At 44.2% G+C, this 18,260-nt stretch overlaps 5 protein-coding genes and 1 pseudogene across 13 annotated transcripts in view; 3 read left to right on the forward strand and 3 right to left on the reverse strand.

The window, feature by feature from the left end:
* The window catches only part of LOC113453370 (GTPase IMAP family member 2-like), a 132,179-nt gene extending 126,549 nt beyond the window's left edge, over positions 1-5,630 (forward strand). Inside the window, exons 1-3 of one of the 4 annotated variants that reach the window (XM_087918948.1) lie at positions 1,995-2,111; positions 2,453-2,480; positions 3,350-5,630. In XM_087918948.1, the coding sequence (XP_087775074.1) occupies positions 2,079-2,111; positions 2,453-2,480; positions 3,350-4,122 (834 nt within the window). In that variant the 5' untranslated portion in view covers positions 1,995-2,078 and the 3' untranslated portion in view covers positions 4,123-5,630. Of the gene's footprint in view, positions 1-1,958; positions 2,140-2,452; positions 2,481-3,349 lie in introns of those variants that run through there. The other 3 variants (XM_087918950.1, XM_087918949.1, XM_087918952.1) reach the window with 3 other exon arrangements.
* LOC113453807 (GTPase IMAP family member 3-like) overlaps positions 1-18,260 on the reverse strand; it is a 137,203-nt gene that overhangs the window by 105,636 nt on the left and 13,307 nt on the right. The gene's annotated exons all lie outside the window — the stretch shown is intronic.
* Positions 1-18,260, forward strand: part of LOC113455120 (GTPase IMAP family member 9-like) — a 128,652-nt gene that overhangs the window by 59,991 nt on the left and 50,401 nt on the right. The gene's annotated exons all lie outside the window — the stretch shown is intronic.
* LOC113454575 (GTPase IMAP family member 2-like) overlaps positions 1-18,260 on the reverse strand; it is an 81,835-nt gene that overhangs the window by 29,970 nt on the left and 33,605 nt on the right. The gene's annotated exons all lie outside the window — the stretch shown is intronic.
* The window catches only part of LOC113454219 (GTPase IMAP family member 3-like), a 41,530-nt pseudogene that overhangs the window by 225 nt on the left and 23,045 nt on the right, over positions 1-18,260 (forward strand). The gene's annotated exons all lie outside the window — the stretch shown is intronic.
* LOC113453690 (uncharacterized) lies at positions 8,820-18,254 on the reverse strand (the record flags this gene model as incomplete). The annotated part of the gene is made up of 3 exons (XM_087918934.1): positions 8,820-9,481; positions 11,448-11,502; positions 16,080-18,254. Coding segments are annotated over 3 exons (2,883 nt in total), but the record flags the coding sequence as incomplete, so codon positions are not given.

Below are 18,260 nucleotides of genomic sequence, written 5' to 3' on the forward strand. Positions count from 1 at the left end.
TTTCTTTCTTTCTTTCTTTCTTTCTTTCTTTCTTTCTTTCTTTCTTTCTTTCTTTCTTTTTGTTTCTTTCCTCTCTCTCTCTTTTCCTTTCTTTCTTTCTTTCTATCTATCTTTCTTCTACCTTCCTTTTTCCTTCTTCTACCTTCCTTTCTCTTTTTCTTTCTTTCTTTCTTTCTATCTATCTTTCTTCTACCTTCCTTTTTCCTTCTACCTTCCTTTCTCTTTCTTTCTTTCTTTCTTTCTTTCTTTCTTTCTTTCTTTCTTTCTTTCTTTCTTTCTTTCTTTCTTTCTTTCTTTCTTTCTTTGTATCTACTCCTTCCTTTTTCGATCTTTCTTTCATTCTTTCTTTTTTCTTTCCATATATCTATCTATATCTATATCTATCTGTCTTTCTAATACCTTCCTTCCTTTCTTTTCATCTTTGTTCTACTTTCCTTCCTTCCTTTCTTCGTTTCCATCTATCTATCTATCTATCTATCTATCTATCTATCTATCTATCTATCTATCTATCTATCTATCTTCTACCTTCCTTTCTGTGGTGGTCTGACAATTGAAAAATGGGAGACGCAGGGAAACGTCTGAGCAATTGCCAGCCCGAGAGCACTCGGGTAGCAGTATTTATTAAGAAAATGCAAGTACAAAATCAAAACAATTACCTCAGCAGCATTATCTCAGCCAGGCCTCAGCGAAGGTGATAAAGTTCCCGTGAGAATATCCAGGCACCAAAGGTCTCATGGGAATGGCTCGGCTGGGTACTGTGAACCCCCACGCACATTCCTGGTCTCTGAGCTTTGCAGACCCCAACAGGATCAAATCACCCATCATAAAAGCACTACTGCCCCCATGAGGAGCGTTTGTGATACCCCCAGATCTATACAAAGCTGTACAAGAACTTGCAGAATATGATGAATATATTACCACACCTTTCTTTCCTTCTTCTACCTTTCTTTCTTTCTTTCTTTCTTTCTTTCTTTCTTTCTTTCTTTCTTTCTTTCTTTCTTTCTTTCTTTCTTTCTTTCTTTCCTTCCTTCCTTCCTTCCTTCCTTCCTTCCTTCCTTCGATCTATCATTCTCCTTCCTTCCTTTTTTCCTTCTTCGGGGTGGGGAGTGGGGGGGTGGGGGGAGGAAAGGAGCCGATCGGACGCAAAGCGGGACAAGGAGGGTCCGCAGCCCCTTTCCAGAGGTGAAGGGGGGACTTCACACACACACACACACACACACACACACACACACAGAGCGCCCCTCCCTATTCCGGGCCCTCCTCCCCCTCCCCCCCTCCCCAGAAGGAGGGGACGTAGATCCGAGGACTTGTGCAGGAGGGAGGAGGAGGAGGAGGAGGAGGAGGAAGATTCCTGGGGGGAGGGGCTAAGAGGCTGAGCCCCCTCCCCCTGGGGGTGTTCAAGGAGAGAGAGACACCCCCCCTCCCTTCCCGGAGTCTAACTCCCCCCACCCTGGGGTCTTTTAGGGACGTAGATATGGTGGGTGGGGTGGTGGTCTCCTGCCTTGGGAAAGGGGGTTGGACTAGATGACCTCTGAGGGTCTTTGGGCCCGCCCTCACACACCCCCAGGGCTCTGCAAGGGGGAGGGGGCTCGCCTGCCTTACCTGTCCATTGGCACTGGGGACCCTCCCTCCCCCCCGCCAGCCTAATGGAATAATCCAACCAGAGACGACCCCCTCCCTCCCCCCCAAAAAATCCCCAAACCTCCCTCATTTTCCTAACCTCACCCCCCCCAAAAGATGAGGGGTGGTAGGAGGTCTAGGGCCTTGAGAAAGAAGGGGGTTGGACTAGATGACCTCCATGGGTTCCCTCCCGTCTGTGACTCTTGCCAGGGGTCTCCTGCCTTGGGAAAGGGGGTTGGACTAGATGACCTCTGAGGGTTCCCTCCCATCTGTGACTCTTGTCAGGGGTCTCCTGCCTTGGGAAAAGGGGGTTGGACTAGATGACCTCGGAAGGTCCCTCCCGTCTCTGTGACTCTGTAAGGAGATTGATGTGTTGTTTTATTTTTCCACAGAAGAGAAGAGAAGAGAAGAGAAGAGGAAGGAAGGAAGGAAGGAAGGAAGGAAGGAAGGAGACCGAAATGGCCTACCAGTCCTTGGCTGACTCTCGCCAGGTAGATATGGGGAGAAGAATGGGGGGGGGTTGTCTCCAAGGGGGGGTCCCGGCCCTCCCCTCCTTCCTCCCTTCCTTCCTCCCTCCCTTTCTGACCTATTTTCCTCCCTCCTTTCTTTCTTGCTTTCCTCCCACCCTCCTTCCTTCTGTCCTTCCTGGTTTTCTTTCTTCTTTCTCCCTTCCTCTCTCCCTCCTTCCTTCTTTCCTCTTCCTTCCTCCTTCCCTCCCTCCCCGCCCCCTCCCCCGGGGGGAAATACACCTCCCTTTCCTTCGCTGCCCCCTTCCCTTCTTCCCAAGCAGAGGATCGCTCCTAATTCCCATCCCCCCCTTCCCCTCTTTCAGGCCGACGTGGAGCGGGGAGGCTGGGCAGGTAAGAGACCCTCCCCGACCCCCCCCCTCCCCAGAGGACCAACCTCGGGGGGCTCGGCAACTGACTTGGACTTACGACGGTGGCCATGTCCGGGGGGGGGGGCAAGACGGAGGCCGGATTCAGTCACTTGGTCTGTCTGTCTGTCTGTCTGTCTCTCTCTATTTATCTCCATTTCTCTATCATTTCTTTCTTTCTTTCTATCTATCTCCATCTCTCTAACATTTATCTACCTCTATCATCTATCATTTATCTCTCTATTTATTTATCTCCATCTCTCTATCATTTATCTACCTACCTATCATCTATCATTTATCTCTCTCTCTCTCTATCTCCATCTCTCTATCATTTATCTACCTTCCTATCCTCTATCATTTCTCTATCAATCTATCTATCTCCATCTCTCTCTCATCTATCTATCTATCTATCTATCTATCTATCTATCTATCTATCTATCTATCTATCTATCTCTAATCTATCTCTATCTAAATCTCTATCTCTATCATATATATATGTGTGTGTGTGTGAGAGAGAGAGAGAGACTTTTCGTGGGTATCCTATCATCCTTCTGTCCGTCCATCCATCCATCTATAGTTATGTATCCGATCCTCCAAGTGTGTCGATCCCCCACCCATCCACCTATCTCTATTTCTATTATCTCCCTCGCTGGCTATCTATCCATCTCTCTCTCTCTCTCTCTCTCTCTTTCTCTCTATCCATCTCTTTCTCTTTCTCTCTCTCGCCTTTGCTCCCTCCATCCATCCCCCCGTCCACTTTCTCTGTCAACAACTGAATCCATGCCCTGAATTCCATTCCGGCGGTGTAACTACACTCCGCCCTAACGCCGTCTCCCTGTCTCTTCCAACTCCCAGGGGACGATGCCGAACTCCGGCTCATCCTGGTCGGAAAGTCGGGCGGTGGGAAAAGTGCCACGGGCAACACCATCCTCGGACGGAAGGAGTTTGAGTCCGTCGTGTCAGCCAAGACCACCACCCTGAGGTGCCAGAGGGGGCAGGGAAGCTGGCAGGGCATGGCGGTCTATGTGGTCGACACCCCCGGCCTGTTCGACACTGACGACTACACGGAGATCGTGCGACGGGAGATCCTGGCTTGCATCGACTTCTCCCAGCCCGGCCCCCACGCCCTGATCTTGGTCACCCAGGTGGGACGCTTCACCGCCGAAGACGCCGTCGCCGCCAAGTGCGTCTGGGATATCTTTGGGCCCAAATCCGCCCGGCACACCATCGTCCTCTTCACCTGCGTGGAGGATCTGGGAGGGACCCCCCTGCAGGAGTATGTCCGCAATGCCGACAACCGGGCCCTGCAGGAACTGATCTGGCGGTGCGGGCACCGCTTCTGCGGTTTCAACAACAGGGCAGTGGGCGACGAGCGGGCAAGGCAAGTCTCCGAGCTGATGGCGATAGTGAGGAGAACCGTCGTCAAGAATGGCGGGCGGTACTACGTCAACCGGCTGTATTTGGAACCCAACCTGAGGGACGCCATCATCCAGGTTTTCGTAGTGGAGAACCGCAACGCTCGCAAAATGGCCGAAAAAGCTGGGTGGTTGAGAGAAAATATTATCGTCGCGGCAATCATCGCTCTCTGTTTCGTCGTCACCGTATATATTATAGTCCAACTATCTTAAATGCTGCTTGCGATGATCCAGAAGGGGCGTGGCACCAAGGCCACCCCAGTCAGAAAAGCCAGAAGAATCCCTTTATTATCTCTAACTCAACCTTCAGGCTGGAGGAGAAAAAAAAAAAAAGCTCTCCTAGGAAGAGCTTTTGACTCAGTCCAAAACAAGGTCAACACAAACTGTCACTTAAAATCCAAACACACCAAACGGAAGGACTTAAGCCTGAGGATGGCGAGTGGGACCTCGCCGAAATATCACCAAGATACTCTTAATCGTACACGGGAATATATATATACACACACATACATACATACAGAAGCCTGATGGCAGATGAGATTCTGCTGAAACGTCGCTACAACTTTAAAAGCACAACTACAATGACGTGGGAAAATACCTGAACAAAGATGAATGCCATACATACACACACACACACACACACACATATATACACACACACATACAAGAAACCATTCAATTTCAATCGTGCGTCGGTTTGGGGACATATTTCAATTATCTGAACATTATAAGTGAAATCCTTCTGATCGAATCTAATACTAATCCAATATGTCGATATATATTCCCATAGGCCTAATATCACACATTATAAGTTTGCTTCAATTCCTCTCATTGCTCTCTCTAAATACATCAAATCTTTTTGTAGGTTGTTCTATTCTCTTTCCGTTGAGGAGAACGTATTCCGTACACCGTGTAACTATATATTCGGGTTCTTCTTCTTTTCTTTCGTTTCTAGTGTCAAACTCTTCATTTCTGCACCTTTCAATGTTTCTTCCATTGTTTTTTCCCTCTCTCGGTATTTTATCTCTCTTTTCAATTGTGGGCAAATACACATGTATACCATTCAATAAGTCTTTACTAAATTGATTAGTGAGGTGTAAAGGCAGAGATCTCTGTAATGGTAGCTTAATCCTCTGGCGATGTCAGCAGAAGCTGACGAAATGTTAGTACGTACAATAAATGTAATTTTACGTTCCGGAGATTGCAGGATGACTGTTTCTTCTTTTACAGACAGACAGACAGACACACACACACACATGTATAGTAGATTTTTAGAAAATAATAAATATATAAAGATGTGTTTCTTTTTTATTATATGTACAAAATGTTTTTAGGATAGATTTGGGAGGATAATATGAATTGTTATAAAAGAAACTAAGTGAATTTTGGTTATCTCGTAAAATATGAATGAATAAAACTATAGTGAAATGATTAATAATGATAACAGGTTATCTAATTTTTGATTGATAATATGAGTTTTGATGGAATGGAACTGTAATTGAAGACTGCGAAATTAGATGCACAAAATGATTTATAAACCAAATGGCACACGGTTTGTATACATACGGAAGAAAGTTTGATGTTTTGTTTGTTTATGGTTGTTTTTAAAAACCAATAAAATTTACAAAAAAAAACCCAACACTATTAACCTGTGGACATCACGAAATGGCCAGGAAATGGAGATCTAGTAAATTAAATAAAATTTAATTTAATAAATTAAATTCATATTTTATTTATAATATATATGTAATATATGGTATCCTGAAAAATACATAACTTATCTCCTCTTATAGCTATGGAATAGAGAGCACAGTACATAGACTATAATTACGTAGATTTATTGCTGATTTATGTGTGTGTGATTTAAACTATTGAACGAAAACGAAAATTAAGGCGGAGACAAAGCAAGGGTTTACACCTAGGCGGGGAAAACCAAAAGTGACGAATACCGAAGGGGCAAAAGCCTGGCTTGCAAATAATCCCCGAGAGATGGACTTCGGAGTCCTATCGGGCGATCCCGTAAACATGAGTCAGTTGTTGCGCGTTGGCAGCCGTAAAAAATGAACACGGTGCTCAGTTGTCTAGAGGACCTCTGAGGTCCCTTTCCCATGCTTTCATTCGACATTTACTGTACGGGTCTCCTGCTGGAGGAGGGGGATTGGACTAGAGGACCTCCGAGGTCCCTTTCACACACTTTCATTCGACGCTTTCCGTACGGGTCTCCTGCTTGAGGCGGGGGTTGGACTAGTTGATCCGTTGAGTACGGTTTGTCAGGCAGTTGCAAATCTGTCCGGTCGGTGGTACTATCTCTCACACTTTTTCTTCTGGCTTCTTCCCAAGACGTCGGCGGTGGTCTACTCTGTGAAATGATTTACTCACGTCTACGCATATTCTGGTGGTGGCTAACCTTTTTTTGGGCTTCTGTGCCCCCCAAAAAATTGTGGGCGTGCTTGCCCACCCTGAGCCTCGAGGAAGGATTCTGCAGGCTTCTGTAGGCTTTGCAGGCCGAAAACTAGGCCCGTTTCATCCCTTCCTGTATTTCCAGGCCTAGTTTTGTTCTTCAGAAGCCCTGCCTCAGGCTTCTGTAGGCTTCGCAGGCTGAAAACTAGGCCCGTTTCGTCCCTTCCGGTATTTCCGGGCCTAGTTTTTGGCCTTCAAAAGACCTGCCTCAGGCTTCTGTAGGTTCTGCAGGCCGAAAACTAGGCCCATTTGGCCCCTTCCGGTATTTCCGGGCCTAGTTTTTGGCCTTCAGAAGCCCTTTCTCAGGCTGCTGTAGGCTTCCCAGGCTGAAAACTAGGCCCGTTTTGTCCCTTCTGGTATTTCCAGGCCTAGTTTTGGGCCTTCAGAAGACCTGCCTCAGGCTTCTGTAGGCTTCGCAGGCCGAAAACTAGGCTGGCTTCGTCCCTTCCGGTATTTCCGGCCTAGTTTTTGGCCTTCAGAAGCCCTTCCTCTACCTTCCTTCCTTTCCATCTTTCTTCTACCTACCTTCCTATCTATCTATCTATCTATCTATCTATCTATCTATCTATCTATCTATCTATCTATCTATCTATCTATCTATCTATCTATCTTCTACCTTCCTTTCTTTCCTTCTTCTACCTTCCTTTCTCTTTCTTTCTTTCCTCCTGTCTTTCTATCTTTCTTCTACCTTCCTTCCTTTCCATCTTTCTTGTACCTTTCTGTTTCTTTCTTTCTTTCTCTTTCTTTCTATCTTCCCATCTATCTATCTTCTACCTTCCTTTCTTTCCATCTTTCTTTCTTGCATTCTTTTTTCTTTCCATCTATCTATCTTTCTTCTACCTTCCTTTCTTTCTTTTCATCTTTCTTCTACTTTCCTTTCTTTCTTTCTTTCTTTCTTTCTTTCTTTCTTTCTTTCTTTCTTTCTTTCTTTCTTTCTTTCTTTCTATCTATCTTTACATCTATCTATTTTTCTATCTTTCTTCTACCTTTCTTCCTTTCTTTCCATCTTTCTTTCTTCTACCATCCTTTCTTTCTTTTTTCTTTTCAAACAAATTTTATTAATTTTTTAAAGACAAACATAAGACATAAAAGCATAAAACCTCCTTTCTAAAGCTCACTTATAGGTTTTAACAAGGCAAATAAAACATTATTTTATACAGCATAGTTCCACATTTACATTTACATATATCTTTTCCGAATTTCTCACTGTTTCTCCCTTCACTTTTATTCAATTATATTTCTTTCTATGAAGGTTTTATTAATTCTCAATCAAACATAAAGACACAAAATACAAAACACAAAACAAGACATAGAAACATAAAACCTCCTTTCTGAAGGCTACTTGTAGATTTTGACAAAACAAATAAGACATTCTTTTATACAACATAATTCCAAATTATCATTTGTACATATCTTTTCCCAATTTCTCATTGTTTCTCCCTTTAGTTTTATTCCTCCAAGGTTTTATTAATTCTCAATCAAACATAGCTAACCAAAACACAAAACATAAAACTTCTTTTTGGCATCTTTTTTTACAGACCTAAATCAAATTCAGGCTCACCTTATATACCATTACTTCTCTTATTTACCATTCTATAGTTTCTATATAACTTCTCCCTTCTTTTCACTTTCTTAATTATATTTTGTTTATTTCATCTTATTTTAAAATAATTATACTTGTATCTTTTGCCCGTTCTTTTCCAATTATCTATTTATCTCTTCTCTTTAACAAAAAATTTCCCTTGTAATCAATTTTAAAGTGTGACGCCTTTCTATCTTTCCCGTAAATTGACACTACCATCCTTTCTTTCTTTTTCTTTCTTTCTTTCTTTCTCTATCTATCTATCTGTCTTTCTTCTACCTTCCTTTCCTTCTTTTCATCTTCTACTTTCCTTTCTTTTTTTCTATCTTTACATATATCTATCTATCTTTTTTTCTTCTACATTCCTTCCTTTCTTTCCATCTTTCTTACTTCTACCATCATTTTTCTCTTTCTTTCTTTCTTTTTTCTATCTATATCTATCTATCTGTCTTTCTTCTAACTTCCTTTCCTTTTCATCTTTCTTCTACTTTCTCTTTCTTTCCTTCTTTCTTTCTTTCTATCTTTACATATATCTATCCTTCTTTTTTCTTCTACGTTCCTTCCTTTCTTTCCATCTTTCTTTCTTCTACCATCCTTTTTCTTTCTCTTTCTTTTTTTCTTTCTTTTTTCTATCTATCCCTCTATCTATATCTATCTATCTATCTATCTATCTATCTATCTATCTATCTATCTATCTATCTATCTCTTTCTTCTACCTTTTCTTTCTTTTTGTCTTCTACTTTCCTCTTTCTTTCTTTCTTTCTTTCTTTCTTTCTTTCTTTCTTTCTTTCTTCTTTCTTTCTTTCTTTCTTTCTTTCTTTCTTTCTTTCTTTCTTTCTTTCTTTTTCTTTCGGCGGCGAGCAAAGACAATCCATCCTCAAAAGAAACGAGACAGCCAGGAAGAGTGCGGTTTTTTGGTAAAGTGCTCCTTGTCAGCCTTCATCATCTCCTCTGTGTAGCACGGGGCGGCGCGGTTCTTCTCCACCAGCGCGTCAATCATAGCCATCAGCTGGCCCACCTGAGCTTCGCACTCCGCGCCTTCGGCCTTGTTGTTAAAGGCCAGGAAGCGGTTGCCGCAGTGGTACATCTGCTCCTTCAGGACCGCGTTGCCTTCGGCGATGAACTCCTCCAGGGTTTTGCCCTCCAGGTCCTCCTTGCGGGTGAAGAGGATGATCATGTAATCCTTGGCCTTCAAGCTGAAGATCTCCTTGATCAAGCGCACCGCATCCTCCTCCTCCCTGGTGAAGCGGCCCAGGCAGATCACCTGCAGGATGACGTGGGGGCCCGGCCTGCAAAAACCGATGCACCTGCTCACTTCGGCCAAGGTTCGAAGCTCGAGACAAGTCGGGTCGAGGAAGCCCGGCGTGTCCACCACCACCACTTTCCGGCCGTTCACCACAGCCTCCTCCCGTTGGCAACACTGGGACAGGAACATATTGAATTTGAAGACCGGGCTTCCCAGGATGGTGTTGCCCACCGTGCATTTCCCGTTGCCAAATTTGCCCACCAGGACGATCCGCCGTTCGGGCCCTACAAACACAAAGCCCCCCCCGACCGTTAGTAGGTCCGATTCTTGTAGGGAGCTTCAGGTTGCAATCAGTCTTGATCCTCCTTTGAGCTCCCTAAATCTCCAGATTTTCCTGCCACTTGATCTATCTATCCATCTATCTGTCTATCTGTCTATCTATCTATCTATCTATCTATCTATCTATTTATCTATCTTTTTATCTATCTCCATCTATAGCTATCTCTCCATATCTCTCTCCCCTTCTCCATCTATCTCTCCAATTATATCAACATCTCTACATCTATACCTATCTATCCATCTATGTATCTATCATGTATATCTATCTCTATCTCTCCATCTATCTTTTCATCTATTTATCTTTATCATCTCTCTCTCCATCTCTCTACCTACATATCCTCATCTATCTATCCATGTCTCTTTCTCTCCCTCTATCTCTCCATCTCTATCTATCTATCTATCTATCTATCTATCTATCTATCTATCTATCTATCTATCATTATCTATCTATCTATCTATCTATCTATCTATCTATCTATCTATCTATCTATCTATCTACCTACTTTCTTATCTTCCGCTCATTTCCCCTTGACTGTTAATAGGTCAGATTCTTGTAGGGAGCTTAAGGTTGCAATCAGTCTTGATACTCCTTTGAACTGCCTAAATCTCCTGATTTTCCTGCCACTTGATCTATCCATCTATCTATCTATCTATCCATCCATCCATCCATCCATCCATCCATCCATCCACCCATCCTATCTACCTACCTACCTACCTATCTACCTACCTACCTACCTATCTATCTATCTATCATCTATCTATCTATCTATCTATCTATCTATCTATCTATCTATCTATCTATCCATCCATCCATCTATCTCTAACTCTCCATCTATCTTTCCATCTATTTATCTTTATCATCTCTCTCCATTTCTCTATCTATATATCCCCATCTATTTATCTATCCGTCTATCCATCTCTTTCTCTCCATCTATCTCTTCATCTATCTCCATCTATAGCTATCTCTCCATATCTCTCTCCCCTTCTCCATCTATCTCTCCAATTATATCTATATCTATCTATCTATCTATCTATCTATCTATCTATCTATCTATCTATCCATCCATCCATGTATCCATCTATCTATCTATCATGTATATCTATCTCTCCATCTATCTCTATCTCTCCATCTATCTTTCCATCTGTTTATCTTTATCATCTCTGTTTCCATCTCTCTATCTATATATCCCCATCTATTTATCTATCCATCTATCTGTCTATCCATTTCTCTCTCTCTCTCTCTCTCTCTCTCTCCTTTCTTATCTTCGGCTTATTTCCCCCCTGACTGTTAGTAGGTCAGATTCTTGTAGGGAGCTTAAGCTTGCAGTCCTCGACTTAACCACCCTTCCTTCCTCGACTGTCCAAAGTTACGATGGCAAAAAGGACTTACGACCGTTTCTTCACACTCACGACCGTTGACGCATTCCCCCTCCTCACCCAATCGAAAATCAGACGCTCGGCCACTGCTTCATATTGGCAATGGTGGCAGCCACCGTCCGTCCGTCCGTCCATGTGTGTGTGTGACCCGCAGAAATTTCAATGGGGAAGCCTGATTTGCTTAACGACCGGGGGTGGTGGAAACGCCCTTCAACAAATGTCTCATTTAACGACTGAACCATTTGGGACTCCATTTGGGTTGTAAATTGAGGATACCTGGACAGTTCCCCTCTGGGGAAAGCCCTGAGTTTCACTTAGCAACGGTGGTGAGAAAAATGGTAACGTGGGGGCAAAACTCTCTTCAATGTCTCACTTAACGACCGAAACATTGGGCCAGTCGTAAAGCTGAGGACTTCCGGGAGCCCGAACCCCCTGACTTCCCCAGTCTGAGGCCACCATAGCCCATCCTCCCCACCCCACCGAGGACCCCAGCTGTTACCCAACCCCCACTGCAGCCCCTCCCCGCCCCATTACCTTGGATATTTCCAGACGCTTCCGGAAAAACTTCACAGCGCTGATCTAGAAGTTTCTGTGGGAAAAGCAAAACTCTGGAATCAACTCCGGAAGTTTCTCTCCCCAAACAGCCAGGGAGAAAAAAGGGGGAGGAAAGGAGGGTGGGGAGGAAGAGGGGAAGGAAAATAGGGAGGGAGGAAAGAAGGAGGGAAGGAAATAAGGGAGGAAGGAGGGAGGGAGGAAGAGGGGAAGGATAATAGGAAGGGAGGAAAGAAGGGGGGGAAGGAAATAAGGGAGGGAGGAGGGAAGGAGGAAGAGGAAGGAAGGGAAGAGATAGGAAGGGGAGGAAGAAGGAGGGATGGAAATAAGGAGGGAGGAAGGAGGGAGGAAGAGGGGAAGGAAAATAGAAAGGGAGGAAAGAAGGAGGGAAGGAAGGGTGGATGAGGGAGGGGAGGAAGAGGAAGGGAGGGAAGGAGATAGGAAGGGAGGAAAGAAGGAGGGAGAGAAATAAGGGAGGAAGGAGGGAGGGAAGGAGACAGGAAGGAGGGATGGAAGGCCGGGTCTAATTTTTTTTTGAGCCCCCCAAAAACGGCTAGGCCGTCTTTTCGGGGGTGACTTAATTCCCCCACCCCCTTACATCTTCAGGCGGGCGGCGACGGCTTGGATGTTTCATTTCATTTCACACCTATAAAACATGCTGGGACTTCCGATTGGGGGAGGTCGTCTTGTTGGAGAAACAGGGTAGGAAAAGAAGAAATGGCACACAAAAGAATTAAAACGGCAAGACCAAAACCTTCCTCCGGGAAGATCAGATTTTGGAATTGTGAGCGAGGGAATTGGAATTGAGGAGGATAAAGAGTGTTTGTGTGTGTGTGTGTGTGTGTGTGTGTGTCAAAAGAAGTTGTTGTTTCCCTGCTCTCGATTCCCGGTCTCACCTTAGTTGTCTGCCTGGAGAGAATTCAGCGGCCATCAGAAAAAGAGCAATTCCGTTCTGGTTTGCAGGGCTTCGGCGGCAGGCAGGAATCTGCGATCGTCCGTGGTTTCTGCCTGGGCTCACTGCTGGAGCGTCCCGAGCCAGTCTGGCTTCGGGGCAAAGCCACCCCGTAGAGGTGGCAAAGAGAGGGGGGGGAGATCCCCATCAGGGTCGAGGGAAGCCGCATCTTTCCTCCCCAGCTGGCTCAACTCCTTTTCCCGAAGGCAAACAAGCAGCGGTCAGAAATGGCCGCCTCAAAGAAGCACTCGCCCGGAAAAGAAAGTGCAGGAGGACGTTAAGAAGGGAAAGTTTTGGCCGACCGGGATAAGAAGCAACAACCAAGGGATCCTGGGATTTAAATTTTATAAAAGATAACATCGCTCCCAAAGAAGATTCGGAAGCAGCGAACGAAAGTGAAAGGGGAAAGGTTTTTTTTTTTTTTCTTTCACTCTCCTTCCTTACGTTGACAGCGAACAGAGAGGAATGAGAAATCTGGAAAAACCCGCTTTGGCATCAAGAGGTAATTCAACTGGAAAATTAAATGTCGAGGGGACGATAAGGATTTGTGAACATTAAAAAAAAATTTTTTTTTCTTGCTATAAGTGGGAAGGGAGAGGAAAAGAATAAGAGTAGGATTTGGAAGGAGGAGACTGCCTGGAATTTAAAAGAATCTGATTAAATTCTAACAAGGCTTCTAAAACAGGGGTCCCCAACCACCGGTCCCCAGACCGGGACCGGTCCGTGGATCATTTTTTATTGGGCCGCAAAGCTTGGGTGCCGCCATCTTGTTTCAATGGCGCTTCCGGGGTTTTGGTTGCTTCCGCGTTTTCGGTTGGAAAGTGCTTCCGGGTTTTCAGTTGGAAAGCGGCGTTTGGGTGCTCGTGCCTTAGTTTCGTCGAAGAGGGTGGTGGTGGCTTCGAACGAAGAGCCATCCCGATGGCAGTGGAGTCTCACATTACTCAGGTACCGATCCGTGGAAGAATAAATAATTGTGAAACCGGTCCCTGGTCCAAAAAAGGTTGGGGGCCACTGTTCTAAAAGATACATCGTAACTGGAACTTTGTAACTAAATAGTAACTCCAGGAATAGAAAGCGAAAAAAGAAGAAAGTGCTAAAAGAAACACCTTGTGTGTATTTGGATGGCTTGGTGACTTTGGGATTTTTGGAAATTATATTTGAATGACTAAAAACCCTTGGGTGGTTGTTTGAAAAAAAAAATCACAATGGCATCACTTGTGCATGAACTGAAAATGGAATTTTAAAAAAATATAAAGAAGAGGAACAAGAAGGGAAGGGCTCTCTTGGCTCTGTTTTTCAATTCTTAGAAATGGCGATTTGTACCTATGAGAAACGGCAAGAAAAGACTACGCAACAAGAAGATTGGGACAAAGAAGAAGCCATCTTTGACGAACAAGTAACTTTACTTAGGGAAGAAGTGAGAAAGGGAGGGAAAGAGAATGGAGACTTTAAGAGCCCAAAAAACAACCCCAAAAGGGAAAAATAAGGTGAAAAGTGGATATAATGTTAGAAAGCAACAGAAAAAGGGAACACAGAAGAGGGAAATGGAGGTGGAGAGACAAGGGTGTAAAAAGGGGAGAGAGAAGAAGAAAGGGAGGGAGGAAGGGAAGAGAAGTTACAAAGGTTTGGAGCAAGATGTAAAGAAACAGGACTTATTTAGAGATAACGGGTAAAAATTTAACTGAAAAAGTGATTCTGCAGAAGTACATAAGATTGTATTGTTATATTTGTATTAGAAATTATGTTAGAAAATTGGAAATAACATATGATTAAAAAGTGGGATAAAATACTCAGTGTAACTCAGTGAAAGTTTTGTGAACAAAATAAATGAAATGAAATAAATGAGAGAATTGAACTAGGAACGAATGGGAACATTTTAATGATACAATGTTTTAAAATATGAGTGAAGTGGGGGGAAGCAACTATGGAAAGTTTGTAAGCGTTCCCATAGAAGTATGATACTTATTTGAAAAGTAATGTGTAAAATGTTTAAGATTTAAATGAATACTAATATTAACAATAGATTTGAATTGGCATGGATTGTTGTTTTAATTACATTATATATTTATAAATTTTTCTCTTTTTAAAATATAGTGTGTAACTTTAGAATGTACTAAGCAGAATCCGAATGGAAGTTATGTATTATATTAAGTGTTATAAATTTAGGGGAAAGATATAACGGCGTCATACTCCTATCAGTGATTACAGGAGAAATTTTGTCTAATGAGAAAAGATAATAGACCGCTGGAAACAGGACAGACAAAGAATATAAGTATAATGATCTGAATTGAGATGAAATAAATAAAATAAAATGAAGAAAGTTAAAAGAGGAGAGAAGCTACATAGAAAATGTAGAATGGCGATAAGATATTGGAATGGTATATAAAATGAACATGAATTTGAATTTGTGTCTGTACGAAGAGATGTAACCTGGGATCAAGCTGCTTTCAAAAAGGATGTTTTATGTTTTTATGTTTTATCTTTTTTGTGTGTTTATGTTTGTTTTTAAAAATCAATAAAAATTTTTATATATATATATATAAAAGAGCAACTGTGTTCTCTTCACTGACGATGTAAAGCTATTCAACGCCACAGACAATACTGCTACCCTTCAAAAAGGCCTCGACGATGTATCCGAATGGTCAAACAAATGGCAACTGCAAATCTCAACCAATAAATGCTCTGTCTTACATATTGGCCAAAAAATAAATAAATATAGAAAATAAAATACAGGCTGAATAGTCAAGATCTTGTTGATGATCCAAGCTCTGTAAAGGACCTTGGAGGACTCATCTCTAATGATCTAAGTGCCAGAGCTCACTGTAACCACATAGCCCAAAAGGCATTAAGAGTTGTTAACCTAATCCTACGTAGCTTTTTCTCTGGTAATATCACACTACTAACTAGAGCATACAAAACATTTGCTAGACCAATACTTGAATACAGCTCATCGGTCTGGAACCCACATTACGTATCTGATATTAGCACAGTTGAGAAAGCCCAGAAATATTTCACAAGAAGAGTTCTCCACTCCTCTACTCGTCATAGAAGACCTTAGGCCACCAGGCTTGAAATACTAGACCTAGAAAACCTTGAATTACTCTGTCTTCGGACTGATCTAAGTATGGTATATAAAACCATAGCTCCCCCTCCCCTTCCTCACCCATCTCCTTCTCCCCCTCCACTTCCTCCTCCTCCTCCCATTCATCTTTTCTTCCTCCTCCTCCTCCCTTGTCCTTTTCCTCTTCTTCCTCCTCCTTTTCCTTTTCCTCTTCCTCCTCCTTTCCTTTTCCTCTTCCTCCTCTTCTTCTTCCCTCCTCCCTTTCCTGTTCATTCCCTTTTCCTCCTCCCCCTCCACTTCCTCCCCTCCTCCCATTCATCCTTTCTTCTTCCTCCTCTTTGTCCCCATCTCCTCCTCTTCCTCCTCCTCCCTTGTCCTTTTCCTCTCCTTCCTCCTCCTTTCCTTTTCCTCTTCCTCCAACTCTTCTTCTTCCCTTCCTCCTCCCTTTCCTGCTCATTCCCTTTTCCTCCTCTTCCTCCTCCTTCCCTTCCTCCCCTCCACTCCTCCCATTCCTCTCCTTCTTCCAACTCCCCCCTCCCTTCCTCACCCATCTCCTTCTCCCCCTCCTCTTCCTCCTCCTCCCCTCCTCATATCCAATTACCTCTGCAGGCTTCAACGGAGGACAGATGCAGGTGGTCTCCTCACTCCATGGACTGAGCCCTTGTGGAGTCACCGCAGCATATCGGAATTGGTACCGAAGATTGAGATGGTCCTCTGGAAGGGTGAATCGATCCTGAGGACTTTCTATACGGAGACCTTTCCAGTTCCCTTCTGCAATCCGATATTCCACCTGGTACCCAGAGACCAAAGCTGTCTCATCAGTCCCCGGATGAATAGTAATCTGGAAACTATTTGGCTGGACTGGCTCAACCTTAGGAGGGGCTGGTCGTCTAAGAGCAACTTCTTGTTTCTGATGTTCCTTGAGGACCTCCAGGGTCAAGGTTAAACTTTTGGTTTCCAGCCTCTTGAACGAATCGAAGAAATCCTTCATGCTCTCGGCGCTCATTTTCCAGGATATTTCGGCCGCAGCATGACGGCTTCCTCCGTATTCTCGTGGACCAAAGAGAGAGGAATGGTTGAATCTGAAGTGAAGAGGGGTCCCTGACTCATCCTGAGCAAGTGGCCATTTAACCTCCGCGAGGGCCTCCAGGACAGGTGGGGTCCCCGCATCCGCAAAGGTGATCAGGAGTTGGACGTTATCCTTCAGGTCTTTTCCCAACACGGAGAGCATGGAATCAAAGATGCGTTTCTGGATGTCAGTTGAATGGGGAAGGAAGGCCTGGGCCACCAAGCAGATGGCATCCACGTGGTCAAGGCTCCCCAGGGTGGAGAAAAACTCCAGGAGCTGCTCCGGCACCCGTTTGTCTTGCTCTGCGTCTCTCGTGCCTTCAAACCCTGGCGTGTCAATGATGGTGAGAGAATAAGGACATTGCAAACCTCTTTCATAGTTCACCACGTAGGCTGTGACTTCCGATGTCCTGCTTCCAAGAAGTGGAGCGGTTTCATGAATGAGTCTGAATCTAAAATCATCTTCCCACTGGACCCCCAGGATATAATGGATCATCCCGTTGATCAGAGTGGTTTTCCCACATCCTGTGGCCCCCATCACCAGGATGACTTTGTTGGGCACTTCTGGGTTCTCCTTTCCAAGCTGGTATGTGAGACAGGAATTGGAGGCATCTGAAGGGACCTTCTCCAGAGGAAGGGCGAAGACTAATGGCTGCCTGTCCTCCACCAGGTAGCCTTTCTGAAGGAACTGGTGGGCTATCTTTCCTCCATCTTCTTCCTCCAGTGATGTGGAGACCTCCAGTTCCTCACTAGGGACACCCAGAGCACCATTCTCACACACGGCCAACACTCTTATTCTGTAGGCCGTCTGGGGCTTCAGACCTTCAATGGGATAAAACTCTGTTTTTCTCCCTGTCTTTTTTTCAGTCCATTGGTCCTTCCCAGCTCCAGCCTCCACCATTCTATACTCCACCTTGTACTCCTTGACCACAACTCCGGAGGCAACGATGCTGGGGCTCATCCAGGCCACAGAGATGACAGAAGGTGCCGCCGTGACCATTCTTAATTTCTCAGGGGGGCTGGTGGGAAGGGTCTTGATGGGTGGGGTCAAGTCACTGGATTTACTAAGGCCCAGCTTGGAACAAGCAGCGTACTGGAACTGGTACTCAGTGTTTGGAGGCAGATCTTTCAGCAGGAACATCTCCCTCGTGTCCTCTGTCCTCACCAACTTCCATTTTTCTTCATCGGCAACTTTGTACTCTACCAGATAGCTGGAGACGGCAGCCTTTCCATATTCAGCTGGCTGAAACTTCAGTTGAAGGCGGTTGTGTCTCCGTTCAGTGATGAGGAAAGGGAGAGGTTTTGAGGGCAACTCAACGTTCTTACTGACAAGATCTCCGTCTTCATAAAGGTATATCGAGGCTCCTGGGTTGTTCACATCCGGGAGGGAGGCAACCACAAAGTGGACCTTCTCATTGGATTGATTGGTACTGAAAAAGTCTTTCATGGACTTGGCAGCTCGGCGAGCATTATGGGTCCTCTCCTTGTCCTCAAACCAGGCCTTGCCTTTCTTCACCCCAGGAGGTGACTTTGTGGACTTATCTGATTGTTGCAAGAATTGGTCTTGAAGCCAGTCCCGTAAGCTCAAGAGAAATGGCTCCTCTTCATGTAAAGAAGTGAATATAAAGGAGACCACAAATACATTCTGGGCATCAAGAAATATTTCCTCCAGCTTGTTCTGAGAGGAGATCACTTCTATATCATTTAATATAGT

This window comes from Pseudonaja textilis, unplaced genomic scaffold, assembly GCF_049901715.1.
Source record: "Pseudonaja textilis isolate UNSWEBS1 unplaced genomic scaffold, rPseTex1.2 PTEXSCF22, whole genome shotgun sequence".
In the NCBI taxonomy this organism is placed as follows: Eukaryota; Metazoa; Chordata; class Lepidosauria; order Squamata; family Elapidae; genus Pseudonaja; species Pseudonaja textilis.